This window comes from Pimephales promelas, chromosome 19 (genome assembly GCF_988280905.1).
Source record: "Pimephales promelas chromosome 19, fPimPro1.hap1.1, whole genome shotgun sequence".
NCBI lineage: Eukaryota > Metazoa > Chordata > Actinopteri > Cypriniformes > Leuciscidae > Pimephales > Pimephales promelas.
Window position 1 is genome coordinate 20,230,333 of NC_142787.1, and position 16,642 is coordinate 20,246,974.

The 16,642-nt window shown below is 40.7% G+C and overlaps 1 protein-coding gene across 3 annotated transcripts in view; it reads right to left on the reverse strand.

Moving 5' to 3' along the window:
- Positions 1–16,642, reverse strand: part of unc5da (unc-5 netrin receptor Da) — a 222,025-nt gene that overhangs the window by 12,656 nt on the left and 192,727 nt on the right. For all 3 annotated transcript variants that reach the window (XM_089124045.1, XM_039688107.2, XM_089124046.1), the window contains 3 exons: positions 12,431–12,835; positions 10,701–10,785; positions 1,876–2,047 (listed from right to left, as the gene is read on the reverse strand). In XM_089124045.1, coding sequence (XP_088980171.1) covers positions 1,876–2,047; positions 10,701–10,785; positions 12,431–12,835 — 662 coding nt within the window. The remainder of the gene's footprint in view (positions 1–1,875; positions 2,048–10,700; positions 10,786–12,430; positions 12,836–16,642) is intronic.

The window sequence follows — 16,642 nt, forward strand, 5'->3', positions numbered from 1 at the left end:
GTCACCATTTATTGTTTACATGCATACGTTTTGTTTCAATCTAACTGAATTCATTCCATTGGTGAATCTGAATGTAGTGTTTACATGAACACTAAACAAGAGATCGGTTGATGTGCGTTTTAACATTGCTAAGAAAATTCCCGCTCCTCCGCGAGAGATATGAGACCGGTGCATCTCACAGGCGTCGCTCATCGGTAATCACGCCACCGGCCTCACGCCATTCTCCCGCGGCCCTCAGTCTCATCCTGCTCGGTACAGAAATCATAATGAATGGCGAATGTATAACACAAAAGCCGAATACCGGACATTTTGGGCGATCTCGAAACACATTTTCGGGCAGACTCATCTCGTAGAATCACTAGTAGCCTAGACTTGTTGTTTAACTACTGCACTCTGTTACTGGTAGGCGTGGCCTCCTAGGGCAGCGAAGCAAGTGCATTCTGGGAGTTGTTGTCTTTCATCCACATAAGCCAAAAATACATTTTCTGGCTTTTCTTAGTGTAGAAAGCTCCAAATTCAAAAATAATTTCACATTTCTTCCACATAAATGACCCATTTTAAATACACATTCATCTTTCCAGAGGTGAAGTATCCCTTTAAGTGCAACACCACTGACATGCTATAAGATATGCTGTAATGTTTATGCAAGTATGATTAATAGAAACATCCAAGAATATCCATGCTGATCGACTTTTTCTTTTCTAGAACGGTTCAATTTCTTTTAATGCAAAGTAGGCCTCGTTGTCATGAGCACCGACAGCTACTTACATTTGGCAACCCTGAGGCTTTTCACAGGCCGCTTCACTTTATAAAATCCTCGGTCAGCATAAACGTACATACACATGTTAGAGAAAGGTGAAGATCTTTAGCTGAAATTATGCCTCCCTTTTCTTTATAGCTCTGCAGATGGAAGCACAGCTTGATTATTATTATATGCATCTGGTATTTGAATGTCAGGAACAGTGGGTGTGTAGCGGCCAGCAGGAACTCTGAGTCCGGGGTCTCCATTTCACCGGCTGAATATAGCTGAAGCTAAGCATAACTTTGCCCCCTGAAGCGACCTGAACAATTTGTGACGGCGGAAAGCTTGATATTTCATGTCTAAACACACCATCGCACAGAAACCATTGCCTATTACCCACAAATCAGTGGGTGCACATTAAAGTGTGCTTTCTCTCTCTCTTTCACTCATCCACTCACTCACACACACAAGGTGTTATTCTCAATGCTGCAAGGACTTAAGTCTCTACCTGCCTATCTCTTGCTTTGCATTACGCCTGCTTGAAAAAGCTGATTATTTCAAACAACTCTCAAAGGTCTTTGCGTTTTTAACACAGCGTCAAAATGACTCGATTGTACCGGAAGAAAAGAAGTTGATTGGTATTGTGATGTGTCTTTGAATTAGAGAGTCTGCGTTTGATTAGTCTGCTGAAATGTCAGGTCGCACACGCACCCGACTAATAAAAACAGAGATGGTTTCTCCAGGGTCGGCTTGTGTCAGTGAGCTCCAGCTTAACTTTGATGAAGTTCTTTCAACGTGTATGAATCCCGCTCTTATAAAGAACAGCAAAATATCAAAGGGAAAGGACTGTGTTAATAAGAGACACAGAGAGCTGCTCTTAAAGTGCACTCAATGTAGGAACATCATCTATTGATTTTGTCACATGGTGACCTTCAGCATTGTTACTTCAGAATGACACTCCAGTTTAGTTCAGTTCTTTATAATTGCCAGCACACTGCTGTTTCCCATTAAACTACATGATTCAGAGTTTAAATCACCTGCACTAATTCAAGGCTTTCCTATCCAGCACGTTGGTTATAGACTAATTTGAAGAGTTAAATAAAGATACTACTGTATTCTTATGTCAGCCTTACCTCCCAGTTGTTGTCCTGGGTTTGTCTCTTAAGCTTGATATTCCAGTCTTCTGAACTCACATCTGCACAGTGGGCAAGCGTCAAGGCAACAGGGCAGGAAAGGGTCAGGCCAGGTGGGCCGTACGTTACCTCAGGACTCAAAAGTATCTCCTGACTTTCATCAGACAAAGCACTGCAGGTAAAGAGACAGACAGAAAGATTTACTGATATTGTTTAAAAAAATGTTTTGTGGCTATGCTAATACTGTTGGTTCTGTGTTTTTCCCCTCATTTGTAAGTTACTTTGGATAAAAGCATCTGCTAAATGAATAAATGTACAAGGTAATGATTCTGATTCTACTTAATTGGCACTATAGTCAAGTCAAGTCAAGTCAAATATATTTATATAGCGCTTTTCACAATACAAATTGTATCAAAGTTGCTTCACAATATCAATCAAGACAACTTAGCAACGTTTGTTTATTCATGGAAAAAAAGACAATCGAGTTTGGTAGAGCTGATCAATGATGGGTCATTTAATGTGAATATCCCCAACTGAGCAAGCCAAAGGCAACAGTGGCAAGAAACCGAAAAACTCCATCAAATGACCCGATGGCGTCCTAAAACTCCATCAGATGACCCAAGACTATAGATCAGATGGAAACACACACACAGAAAAAAATAAAAAAATAAAAATAAAAGTTTGGAATTGACATTTTGCTAAGCTCCGTCACCCTTGGTTACAGCTGCTAACTCTGACAAGCATTACAAAAGATCCCATAGAAATGAACTAGACATTTCAGTATGATTTTCAATAAAACTGGCTCATGAGGTTTTAAAATTGATTGGATACTATCCTGACGTGGGCTGGAATCAATTGTGACATTTATTTAAAAAAAACAAAAAACAAATGTTTGTGTCCTCTCTGGGTACTTTTAAGTTTTTGGATAGTCTCCCTAAAACATATTAAATGTTACAAACACTGAGTTCCAATAGAAAAATATATGAAACTAGAGGTCAGAAACAGTTGTTAAGGCAGGATTGGTCAGTGATGCTTTAAGGCGGGACTTAGCATAAGGTCAGTTAAGCGTCATTGACACTCAAGTATGTTAAAAATAATGATACTACTAATATTGATGTAGTCCTACCTCTAAGCCTAACTTATCCCTAAAATCAGAGACAAATTAGCTAAATAATACTGATGTTGAAGCACCTAACCTTGGTTTAAGCCTAATCTTGACAAACTGTAAACTTGTCCCTCAAATCTGATTAGTTGATTGGAATGTTGTTCCAGGACCAACAAAGATGTTGATCCAGGAACATGCTGCACTTGGTGAAATCACGTTCACTGTGTGAACATAATAATTTAGAAATTATTTCACCCCATAATAATGGTAAACTACCGGTGAATTCATTTTTCTAAAAGGTTTCCCCCAAATTGAAACTTCCTGTCCACATTTAAAATAAATTACAGATCAAGAGAACAACTTGTGTGAAATGCTCATGGGAAATCCTCGCTTTATATGTGCTGGAGTGTCAAAATAACAGTATTGATTTCACCAGAAGATGCCAACGTTCAAATAAATGGAATTCGTTTGGTTAATAAACACGAGGGCGTGCTACTGCTGCGAACAAACATTAGCTAAAAATACAAGCAGATTTGTTAATGGAAACATGTCAAGTAGCCACACAGCTCTCCATGCAAACACAAACACAAACACAACAGATTAGCCTGCATACTCAGAGCTAATACAGATATATTGTACTTTGTGCTGGTTGAAGTGATTCCAGAGGGCAGTTGAACTTGATCGGGTGTGGATCAGTAAGTGTGTGTGTGTGAGTTCACTGGTCGATGGTGTTGTTTGAAGTGCCTTCTGAGGAGCCTGGTGACATATTGAGACAGTTTGGACGTGTTAGCGTCGATCGATACGACTGCTGTGGATCCTCAAAAAGGATTAGTCATACAGCAGGGTGAGTTCACACTAGCCTGGGTGGCGCCATGGAAAACACACTGACACAGCAGATTACATGAACCAGACACCTGCTGTCAACAATACCAGGATGATTAACCATTTATTACTCTGTGCACAGAGATTCAAACTAGATTTTAACACTGAGTGGTGTTTGTCCATGTGAAACCATGATGCTAAGGTGTTCTCGATAGTTTTGGTTGGGTGTTTGCTACATTTTAACTAGCCCAAATCTCCATGTTAGGACATTTTTACCCGTTTTATTGTCGACAGGGAAAAAAAAAAAAAAGTCTAAATCTCACTATTAACTAACTATTAACTATGACTTTTGTCTCAGAAAACCCCTAATTTCTGCATATTAATCATTTGTAAGGAAGTTAAGATTTTAACACTGAGTGGTGTTTGTCCATGTGAAACCATGATGCTAAGGTGTTCTTGATAGTTTTGGTTGGGTGTTTGCTACATTTTAACTAGCCCAAATCTCCATGTTAGGACATTTTTACCCGTTTTATTGTCGACAGGAAAAAAAAAAAAAAGTCTAAATCTCACTATTAACTATGACTTTTGTCTCAGAAAACTCCTAATTTCTGCATATTAATCATTTGTAAGGAAGTTAAGTTTAGGGATTGGGTGATTAAGGGATGTAGAATATGGTCATGGAGAATAAGGTATAAGTATGTGCTTTATAAGCGAAGAGTTCAGATGCAAAAGCCTCTAAGTGCCATGTGAAATTTTCTTCTAGAATGATCATTTTTATCAAGCTAGTATATTTAAGTTCATTAATTTGACTTAAATGGGAATTAAGATTACATATGAATTGTCATTTAAGTGAAATTACTGAACTTAAATATACAAGCTTGATAAAAATGAAAATTTCAAATGGCACTTAGAGGCTTTTGCATCTGAACTCTTCAAGTATTAAAAAGCCAGTATCCTAGTAATATACCCTAATTGCTTAGAAAAGTAATAGCTTAGCTTTCTTTAATAGCTAATTGTTATAATCATTTATATTTGTAGCACAAACAGGCCAAAGTCCAACACTTAAATGCCCAAAATAAGATATTTTGAAGAATACTGGTAAACAAATAGTTTTGGTAAGCATTGACTTCCTTGACAAAAACTCTTATTTGCTCCACAGAAGAAAGGGTGAGTAAATGAGGAATGAATATTCATTTTGGTTGAAGTATCTCTTTAAGCTAATGGATTTTGACAACAACTCACTAGTAATGATGCTTCTGATGAACATACGGGAACGTCAGTGTTTATTTTACAACCGGAGCCGTTTTTCCTTCTAAGCAGGTGGCAGGCTGAGACAGCCGTCCAATTACAGTGTTCGACACTGTATCGTACCAACAGGCCAGTCACTTAACAACCATCTAATCGCTGTCTCACTCCATCTGCACAGTTTGTTTACATGTTGATTTATTTATATTGAATAATTACCTGTTCCCTCCCAACTTCCTCCATTTATTGGCATTGCATCCAAACTCTTTTGTGTTTGAAATAAAAGCAATTAACGCTGATGAAGCAGCTAAGCATGTTTTGCCATTCTGGAGAGGAGAGAGAGCATTACCTGACATTTACAGTCTTTTATTGAAACTCCAGCAAACACTAGAAAAACATCCAGGCACATAAAACGCTTATTACTGTAAATGGAACAAAATGTCTAATGTTTGCCGAAATATCACGAACAGCAGTAAACAAATGAAAAATAGTTGAAGGGGCATCCATATTGATTGAATCTGTAGATTATAACTATGATAAAAAAAGTGGCAGCAGGGTTAACACATTAACTAAAATATGGTTTAACTTTAAACTTATTTTATTTCAACATACAACATAACAGCTTAACTTAATGTACTAAATAAACTAAACATTAAAAAAAACTATTTTGACTTAAAACATTTCTAAATTACTAAAACGTTCAAATGAAAATGGAAAACATAAAAAATAAAAAATGTATTCAAAATATTACAACTATAATGAATCACTCATTCATGTCTCAATTGGCTTTATGCACAGCTGCACTACTGATTAATCCAGGTGTGTCTGATTATTGTTGTTGCGACTACTGAGGTCAGGCACACCTGGATTAATTAGTTTGTCCAATAATGGCAGACAGGAAACAAAGGAGCTGGCTAAAGTTCAGGAAGTGTACTTCCTAAAGTACAAATTGGCATAAAGCCAATTTGGTCAATCCATTCACATTTGCAGATAAAAATCCATAATAAAAGTCATCATCTATCCACCTTCCAAACATATATTACCCTTTTCCCTGTGGAAGACAAAGAGCTATAACAATCCATTTTTTTTAAAGCTACTTCTTTCCATATAATGAAAATGCATCTGGCAAGTTCAGGTGTATTAAAATTACCTGCTTACTTTACAAAAAAAGAAAATAATATATTTCACCTATATCTAATTCATCACTACACTAGCATGTCTTATACTTACAAAATGATCATGTACTTGTCCTTTGGTTATATGTTAAGCCTCATCTCATCTAGAGCACCAAGTGAGCCACAACGCCTATATTGTGATTCTCATTTTTTCCTCCTCATACAGCCTAGAGACCATACTTCAACAAATTAAAACCAAAACGGCCCCCTGAGGAAACCACCTCAACAAGCGGCTTTATTGCATTTTTCTGCCAAAGGCATTATGGCCCGATCAATATGAACAATTATCCCCTTTAGATCACAATGTCTAAGAGAAGGGAAGTATTTGACTATAAAACCCTGTTCACACTAACGGGAATTTTGACATGGGAGGTCATCAGGCAGTAACTCTTTATTTCGATGGTCCACTTTAGACATATTCTACTCATAATTATAACTAACTTTGCAACAACTGTCAACTAGCAGTCATTAGAGTATTAGTACACTCTCTGCTTAATATCTGCTAAAAATTCATTTTCATTGTCCCCCAACAGACATTCTATTGACTATAAATATATTTGCAGCTACAGATCAACCTAGTTTCAAAGTTACTAGAATGTCTAAAGTGGTCAATCAAAATAATCGGCAATCGGACAATCGGCATTATACAAATGCCCAAAAGATATTTATACTGTTAAACTTATAAAAAATAAAATAAATTATAAACTTATAAAAATATCGCTGCTCATTGCATTCTGACAAGGAATGCATTTCCTTGCATCTAAAAATGAATCACTCTGAAGGAGAATATTTTTATGAATTTCAGCAGGCACATAATCAAAGTTGAACAATCAATGACTAAGTGCATTAATTGCTATACACTATATATCAAATATTGTGAAATAATGTAATGTTATGTGTCTCTTATGTTCTCCAAGGTTACATTTATTTAATCAAAACTGAAGTAAAACCAGTAATATTGTGAAATATAATTGTAAGTTAAAACAACTGAATTGTTTAAAATGCCATTTATTCCTGTAAAGGCAAAGATGAGTTTTCAGCAGCCATTACGATACACACCAACTTTTTGGGACTTTAGCGTATTCACCATCTCCATCAGAGTTAGATAAGTCCCCACAGAAATCATTCTAATAGGGAGGGACTTGTTGCTCAGTTATCAATTTTTGTTGGGGCTCAATGACAATTCTTATTATTATCAATGTTGAAAGCGGTTTAATACCTTTTCTTAAAGATTCTTTGATGAAAATAAAGTTCAAAAGAACAGCATTTATTAAAAAAAAGAAAACTTTTTGTAAAATTATCGTCTTTACTGTTACTTTTTGATACATTTAGTGCATCCTTGCAGAATTGAATCATTAATTCAGCCAGAGATACAGCGCTAATAACAAGGAGATGCATCACCTATTGATTTACAAGTTTAATATCCGGCAGTATAACAAAAAAAAAAAACCCAAAAACAAGTCTGCTTTCATTAACACAGAGTGAATCATTTCCTAGTAATACAAAATGTTCTGTGTGATGTCCAGGTGAATCCACAGGGAAGGGTACAGGAGAGCTTTAAGCTCTGCAAATAGCCCAGAGGTCTGAGCAAACTCAATCCTATCACTGTGAACAAATAAAAAAGAGTCTCTGATTGATCCTTTTTCATGACTCTGCTCTCTATAGCCTCTATTATGAGGACTCTGGAGATCGTGCGGTTAAATTTAGGAGGTTCTGCAGATTGATTTCTGCCTCTCTCTTCTTTTAAACCCCCCTCCCTCCACTTTCTGGTCAGATTGCAGTGTTGTGGATTGAATTTCTCCCCGCCACTCACCACAACTGTCAAAAGATAGGCTTTGACTGACAGTTGGGCTGAGCAGCTAACATTTGACTGACGGATAGCTGCGCGGCGGTGGTGTTGGCGCGTCGGATGGGAGACGGGGAAGCAAACAGCTCTGAGCTTATCGGACGTTAGCAGGTACCTTCATCTGCGAACTTGCTGAGATTGAGGTTTTCATCTTTGAGCGCTGAAGAGTCTCTGAACACTCATGACCTTTGATCTCTATCAATCCCAGCAAGCATACGACTGCGCCTGAGGATTTGGAGGGAAGAGTCTTCTGTCTTATTCGAGGTGACATTATAGTGAGTTGAACAACTTTAGTTTGAAATCCTTGGTCGTTGAAGTTTGCTCGTAATTTTTGGAGGGTTAATCCCGGAGTTAAGCAGCTCAACAGAACAAAGCAAGTGGCATTCTGGGAGATTTCCTCACTGGAAATACAAGCTGCGTTACATTTTAAAGCATCTCTACACAGTTTTCACTGCTCCATAAACACTCAGCAGGGGATATCTGTAGAAGTTCACCGTACTTGACGAAATGTGCTAAATTGAAACAGACTGCAAACACAGATTAGAAGTTTGAGATATGAAAACGTTACATGGACTTGACCTGAGACTGGCACTGGTGGCAAATGGTTTGTAATAAGAAAAAAAAAGTCAAGATATTTCTTAATTTAATTCAACCTCTCAACAACTGTTTGTTTCCTTTGAAAAAAACAGAGTTCCAGACAGTATATAGATATATGACTTGACTTAATGTTAAAGGGATACTCCACTTTTTTTAGAAATAGGCTCATTTTACAACTCCCCCAGAGTTAAACAGTTGGGTTTTACCATTTTCGAATCCATTCAGACGATTTTCTGATATTTAGAAGAATATCAGTAACCAGTTGGAAGTCAATGAGACCAGTTTCTGGTCTCATTTACTTCCATAGTAGGACAAAAATATACTATGGAAGTCAATGAGACCAGAAACTGTCTGGTTACTGATATTCTTCTAAATATCAGAAAATCATCTGAATGGATTCGAAAATGGTAAAACCCAACTGTTTAACTCTGGGGGAGTGGTAAAATGAGCCTCTTTCCAAAAAAAAAGTGGATTATCCCTTTAAAAGTGTCATTTCTATACATGGAAATGTCATGTAAATGATTAAAAGTGTCTAGCTCTAAAATATTTGATCAGGTAGAAATTATGAATTTCTTAAAAACATTATCCTTAATATTTATTCTGTAAACCACGAACAACTGAGAAATGTAAATTCATTCATTAAAAACAGAGTGAACTGAACAACATTCAGTTCCAAAAACATCTGTAATCCAAAAAATAAAATGACATTATAATGCCCAATGTTTTAAATATACAACATTCAAATAGCTAGAGGGCTTTCGAATGTTATTGTGAACAGCGGGTGTCCTTAGAGTCAAAAAGGTTGAGAAGCATCGATTTATCATGCTTACACCGTAGTGTGATGTCTACAGTGCAGTTCTCGGGTCGAGTACAGTGCCATTGTTTCAGTCGCCATCTTTTTTTTCCCCTTGTAGCAACAGCATGGCACAGCTGGCAGATAACCTGCTGAACTTGGATGTGTTTAACCACTCTCTCACACAGGCCCAGCATACTAATGCTATGAAAGTACACCTTTTTATGCACCTTCAATACACATACCTGTATTGGGGAGGGGGGACTGAGGGTAAGAAAGGAAAATTGAGCTACAAAAATGGGAATAAAAAGAAACATGCCCTACTGATAACTTCAGCATGTTGTGTTTTGGATGCTGGTGAGCATATTCACGTCGTCAATAACAAAACAGAGCTAATGTCACTTTCTATTAGAATTACACTCTAAAAATGCTGGATTATTTTAACCCAATTTTGGGTAAATTATGGACAAACCCAGCCATTGGGTTACATTTTTAAATGACATTTTTAACCCAATGGCTGGGTTTGTCCATATTTTACCCAAAATTGGGTTAAAACAGCCCAGCATTTTTTAGAGTGTACAACTTCAATTTATACTATAAAGCAGCTCTCCAGTGTGCTCATGTTTTTACTCATGTCTGACCTCAATGAACTGCACAGAATCAACGAACCAGAGAAGATTTCCACATCAAAAAAGGCGGAGCCGCCTCAGAGCACACCTATTACATCATCGGCACGGACCAATGGTAGTTTGAAGTTGTTCCCCAGCCAGAGCAAACTTATCCTGGAAAGTTTACTCTGGAATTTAAATAAAGTTCCAAAGTTCGAACTCGATAAACAATCTCCAAATGAACTTCATTTTGGCATGATTTTGTTCAAAATGATGTCACAACAGTTTGTTCTTTGATTTTGTTTGAAGCATATTGGGGCCTTTACAGTCATTTGTTTGGGTAAAATAATTTGTTTTTAATAATTTTAGTGACACCTTTCAGTATTAAGTGATTAATACGGATTTAGCTGCCATCTTGGGTGTATTTCACCAAGTTTGTTGCAAATCCACAAATAGTCTTAGAATTTGACAAAAATTAGTTATCTTACAAGACAGCATAATTAAGTTGGATAAGTCTTAGCATCAAGACTTAAGCTTCAAAATTCTCTTTCCGTATAAGCAGTTTTCTAGGTTTTGGAAAAGAGCGAGTTAAATACAGTCTCGATTTTGTGCGTCAGTATCCTGGATTTATTACCTGGAGACCTGCTGGGTAATGCTCATGTACAGTTCCCAGGTTGTGTCCTCTTCAATTGCACCATGAGGCACCAGCAAACTCACACCTAGCAAAAGATAAGAGTAGCAAAACACACACACAAACACAAACAATTTATAAGATCCAACAGCATGATGGAATGGGACTTGGATGCTAGAACAAACAATGTTCCTCTTTTGGAAATACCCTTAATTTCCCAGAAGCCCTTTCAGTGGGATGAATAGTTTGATGCAAGCCTGGAATCGTGAAACAGCACAAGATTTTTCTTGTGGGACTCGTGCATGACAACACGTCATCTTAAAAATCAATTCAAACCTCCCTTATGAAAGACTGTGTACAACACACACGAGCACACACCTTGTGAAGTAACAAGGTGCCTGTAGAGTTGTTAGAGTTACTATTCGGCTGTAAAGGTCTTAAAAAGAGGCTGAGCGAGAGCACGCTTCAACAGATGCTCTAGCCTCTAACCTTTCTCACGCACGTTCTGCCAGCCTGTCGAGACTTTTTACAGCGTGTGAGCAAAGAGCAAAGGAGTGAGTGTGTGTGAGCAAAGAGAGAGATAGAGAGAGAGAGATAGAGAGAGAGAGATGGACCCTAGAGACTCCTAAATCAATGCCGCCCTGCTGGTCTCTCTGTCAGTCGGCCGCTCTGTCAGCCGCTGGGTGCTGTGTGCACAGCCTCTCTAACACACAGGACAGCCACTAGATATACTGTGTGTGAGAGAGAAAGAAAAGAAAGGAAAACTGGAGAGAGAATAAAGAAGAGACTGGTGCGTGTGCATACTACAGTAGCTCGTCTCTCCTTAGACTTCCAAAGACTTGGCCAAGAACCGGCAACTTAGACATGACATGTAAACAGCCAGTTATGTGTTATTTATTTTTATTTTATGAACTACCATTTAATAGTTTGTGATCAGTAAAACTATATTTTTAAAGAAATTAATACTTTTTATTCCTCACATTAACTATCAACAGTGATGCTTAAGACTTTTATATGGTTATATATATATATATATATATTTCAATTCATCAAATAAATCCTAAAAAAATATCATGGTTTCCTCATAAAACATTCATCAGCACAACCATTTTCAGTTGCGAGGATAACAAGAAAATGTTTCTTGAGCAACAGATCAGCATATTAGAATGATTTCTGAAGGATCATGTGACACCGAAGACTGGAGTAATGATGCTGAAAATACTGCTTATCCATCACAGAAATTATTTTAACACAAATTTATATAACAGATGAGTTTTTTAAATTGTAAAAATATTTCACAATATTAATCAATATTGATCAAATACATGCAGCCTTGTTGAGCACAAGATACATTTTTACTGACCCCAATCTTCTAAATGGAAGCCAATAATATTTAACTGGACCATTATCAATTAATGGACCATGATGGAAGCACACTTTACTCTCACAGAAAGCTCTAATTTACCCCAGAACTGTAAAAAATGGAACCAATATAAATGAGTATGTGAATTCAAATTACAAATTACAATGTACAGTTTTAAACGAATAATTCAATTCAAATTCTACCTGAAAAATTTCTAATATTCGAAATAAGCATCAGATTTCCTGTGAGTGGGCTGCTTGCTTATTCAACTGCAGTTGTTTGTGTGTTTTTTCCCTTTATGTACTGTGTTTAAATTTCTCTTGCTTCTTTAATCTTTCTACGACATGCAAGTGCAAAAACATTTACACACCTGCATTAGGCACCACCAGCCGTCCTCCGCCGTGCCCGAACACCCCACTGGTCCTGAGTGGCCGCTTGCCAGTCGTCATACTAGAGACCAGCGTTGGCTGGACAGGGGTCAGCTGACTCTTCCCTCTCCCACCCAGCGTACCCCCTCCACCTCCCATCTCCTGCACCACGCCACGAGGAAACGTTTGGGAAGGGGCTTTTGCATGATACTCCGCCCTCTCGGACACACCAAGAGACACCATGAAGGAGCTGTGAACTTTGACCTTGAGGTCTGGGAGGGGGTCAAAGAGTGCAGGTTCAGGGATGAGCTCCTTCTCCATGGAGTCAGGGAAACAGATGGGGCTGGTGTAGGTCCGTGACATCGTCAGGTCTGGCTGCATGGACGAGTTCATTAACAGAGGGTTTCCTGGAACACAAAGTATTGTAGACTGCTAAATGGCATGATGATCATTTGTTTCGATTGGATCTTTTAAGCTATTCAAATATACATTCAAATGCAATTCAAACATAGAATGACTTGAGTACACATCTTAATCTGATTAACATGTCAACCGGTGAAAGAAACTTCATTTTGAGTCTCATTAAAAGGCTAAATCACAGACAAAATTGTCAGTCTTTTATTTTATAAGATTTAAAAAAATGTGAAGCTGTTTTGTTGTAAAATATGATTAATATTAATAAAGAAATCCATTATTCAAAAATATGATATTTGTAAAAAATAATTAGTTTTTCTCAATTGCTTCGGCAAGTGCCACTATTGTTGGAACGTCAGAACTGTATTGGATGTCTGAAAAATAGTAACTCACCCAAAACCTTTAATTCATGCTTCAATTGTGTCAGTAAATTGACCATAGCCACCAAAATAACAAGCGTTTTTGTCATTGTGCGAGTCACTCTGGTCAAAATATTTTTTTCACCGGCAAAATATTTGTTTTATTCAAATTTCATGTTTGTTTTACTTTTTTGTTGACACTGACACCTTTCTGTACTATTGTAGCGTCTGGATGAAATCACAATGACTCATTCAGTTCCCATTCAGGGAACTTCGAGCTGCGTGTAAACGCCGTGGGAACGCCTCTGCGTGACGAGTCATGAAGCACGTATGAAATCTGTCCAATGGCGAGACGGAACGTCATAGGCGGGGTGACGTATCGACCAGGAAACTATAAAGCATCCCCGAAACACAAGCGCAACAGCTTCTGAGTCTTCACAAGCGCTCTATGTATGAATTTTGTCTGTCTGTCTAATATTGTATATTTATATATATTGATATGGCGAGCAAACAACAGCAGAAAGTGTGTTCATCCCTGCCCTCGCTTCATCACGGGTGGGGATACACACGATCTGTGTGTTGTTTGTTTGGGAGTGCAGCATGCTCAGTCGGCTCTCGAGGGGGCCGGCTGTGCACTGCGAGTGTCTGCCCATGAAGACACTTCGCTCCCGCCGGGCACTCTTCGAGGAGAGTGGTTCGGTGCGCGCTCCCCGCGGCTCGGGTCCCGCTGCTGCCGAGGCACAGCGAAGGCTTGCGTCCTGGGGATCGCAGATGGATCTATCAGCGGGGATTGAGACGGGCCCCGCCCTTTCTCTGCCCTTACCTGGTAGATCCAGTGCCTCAGTTCTCGCTGCCGGAGTCCGCGTTGCGGTTTTTCCTGCCCGGGCTGAGGCGCCATCACTTCAATTATCCAGTTCTGAGGAGCTGGATGTTGAAAGTGTGGATGCAGAGTCTATGGACTCAGTGGAGAGCGAGGGAAGCTCGTTTGCCATCCCAGTCTCCCGCGAATGTAGTAAAAATAAAGGGAAAAAAAAAAAAAAAAAAAAAAAAATGGAGGTTTTTGACTCGGGCTGTGGAAAAATTAACCATTGAATGGCCAGTTGAGAAACAAGAGTCGAGAGAGTAAAATGGATGAGAGATTTTTAATATCACACTCACTACCTCCATGCCGGTGTTTGCCTTTCTTCCCCGATCTACACACCGAGGTGTGTAGATCGTGGAACAAACCAGTGTCAGCTAGAATTTTGACACACCAGACCTCTATGTATGCTAATATTGCTGGGTCTAGGAGATATGAGTGAGGGGGAGGTCGTCGGCACTGACGTGATTAATGAGATACTGCGTCAGGCGGCAGATATTTCTCTCCGTGCCACCAAGGAGACGGCCAGATCAGTCGGCCGCTCTATGGCAGCCCTGGTGGCCACGGAGAGGCATCTGTGGCTAAATCTGGCTAATATGAAGGAGAAAGATAAAGCGTTTCTCCTGGATGCGCCGCTGTCGTCCGGGAAAAAAACAGGCAGCGGCGCTCCAGAAATGTCTCCCCCTCCGTACTCATCCTTCGGGGGCTGCTGGGCGAGAGCAGCCCCGCCCGTCGAGAGAGCGTCGCGTCTCGGGCTCCTCCCCAGCAAAACTGGGCTGAGACGCGGCGTTCTCAGGCGAGGTCTTCCCGGGATAGAACCGATCTGAGGACGGTTATTGTCGCCAGGAAGGCTTCGTCGAAGAAGTCCTGACGCCACTGGTGTCAGGCTACTGAGGGTGGTCCCCACCGTGAGACAGAGGTGTTCGCCGCTGAATCCGGCGCCCGCTCTCTCTCGGTGCCCTCAGGGGTTCGTTCTGCCAACCCTGCCTGTAATGGGGGGTGCAGACGGTCCCAGCGAGCGATTTCCCGAGGGACGCTCGTTTGCTCCGAGGAGCGATACAGAACGGTCGTTAAACCCTGCCTGTGCGCGGTCACAGGGCGCTGTTTCTGTTTTTAAAAACTACTCCAGAGGCCAGTCTCGAGAGACTGGTACCCTTAGTAGAATTTCTGGTAGAATGGGGAAGTCTTCCAAATATATCTCGTTGGGTCCTGCAGACTATCGAACGCGGGTACGCGATCCAGTTCAGGTCGCGTCCACCTCGTTTCCGGGGGGTTTTGCCCACAGTGGTGACCCCCGAGCAGGCTCTGGTTATGGAACAAGAAGTGAAAGCTCTGCTAATGAAGGGGGCGATAGAACGAGTTCTTCCTCCCGACAGAGAGCTGGGGTATTACAGCCGGTACTTCATTGTTCCAAAGAAGGATGGGCGGCTGCGTCCGATTTTAGACCTGCGCCTCTTAAATCGGTCAGTAGGGAAGCTCAAGTTCTAAATGCTGACTCTCAAGCAGATCGTGTCACAGATCAGGTCCGAGGACTGGTTTGTCACGATAGACCTAAAAAAAGACGCGTACTTCCATATCTCCATCCTTCCGCAACATCGGAAGTTCCTGAGGTTCGCTTTTTGGGGCGAAGCGTACCAATATCGGGTCCTTCCATTCGGCCTAGCGTTATCTCCTCGAACCTTCACGAAATGCATGGACGCGGCCTTGGCCCGCTGCGTCTCCAGGGCATTCACATTTTAAATTACATCGACGATTGGTTGATTCTGGCTCAATCGGAGCATCAGGCGATTCGGCATCGAGATGCCGTCCTCGCCCACATCAGAAGGTTGGGGTTGAGACTCAACGCTAAGAAGAGTGTGCTTTCGCCAGTTCAGCGGACCACTTTTCTAGGCGTGGTATGGGATTCGACGACGATGCAGGCACGTCTGTCGCCGGCTTGTATAGCCTCGATTATCTCGACTGTCAAGCAAGTGAAGCTAGGCCAGTCACTCACTGTAAAGGAATTCCAGAGAATTCTGGGTCTGATGGCAGCAGCATCCAACGTGTTACCGTGCGGCCTGCTGTACATGAGACCACTACAGTGGTGGCTCAAGACCAAGGGGTTCTCCCCGAGGGGAAAGCCGCTCCGCAAGATCAAGGTCACACGACGTGGTCTCCGTGCCCTGGCTATGTGGAAAGAACCTTGGTTCCTGTCCCTGGGACCTGCGCTGGGAGCCCCGTGTCGCCGGGTAACGGTGACGACGGATGCCTCTCTCACGGGCTGGGGAGCGATCATGAGTGGTCGCTCGGCCCGCGGGTTGTGGCAAGACCATCATCTCCGATGGCATATAAATTGTCTAGAGATGATGGCGGTGTTTCAGGCTCTGAAACACTTTCTCCCAGACCTCAGAGATCATCATGTTCTTGTCCGGTCAGACAACATGTCTGTGGTCTCTTACATAAACCACCAGGGGGGTCTGCAGGGACCCGTTCTGCTGAACCTGCCTGTGAGGGTGGGCGCAGACGGTCCTAGCGAGTGGTTTCCCGAGGGAAGCTCGTTTGCTCCGAGGAGCGATACAGAACAGTCGTTAAACCCTGCCTGT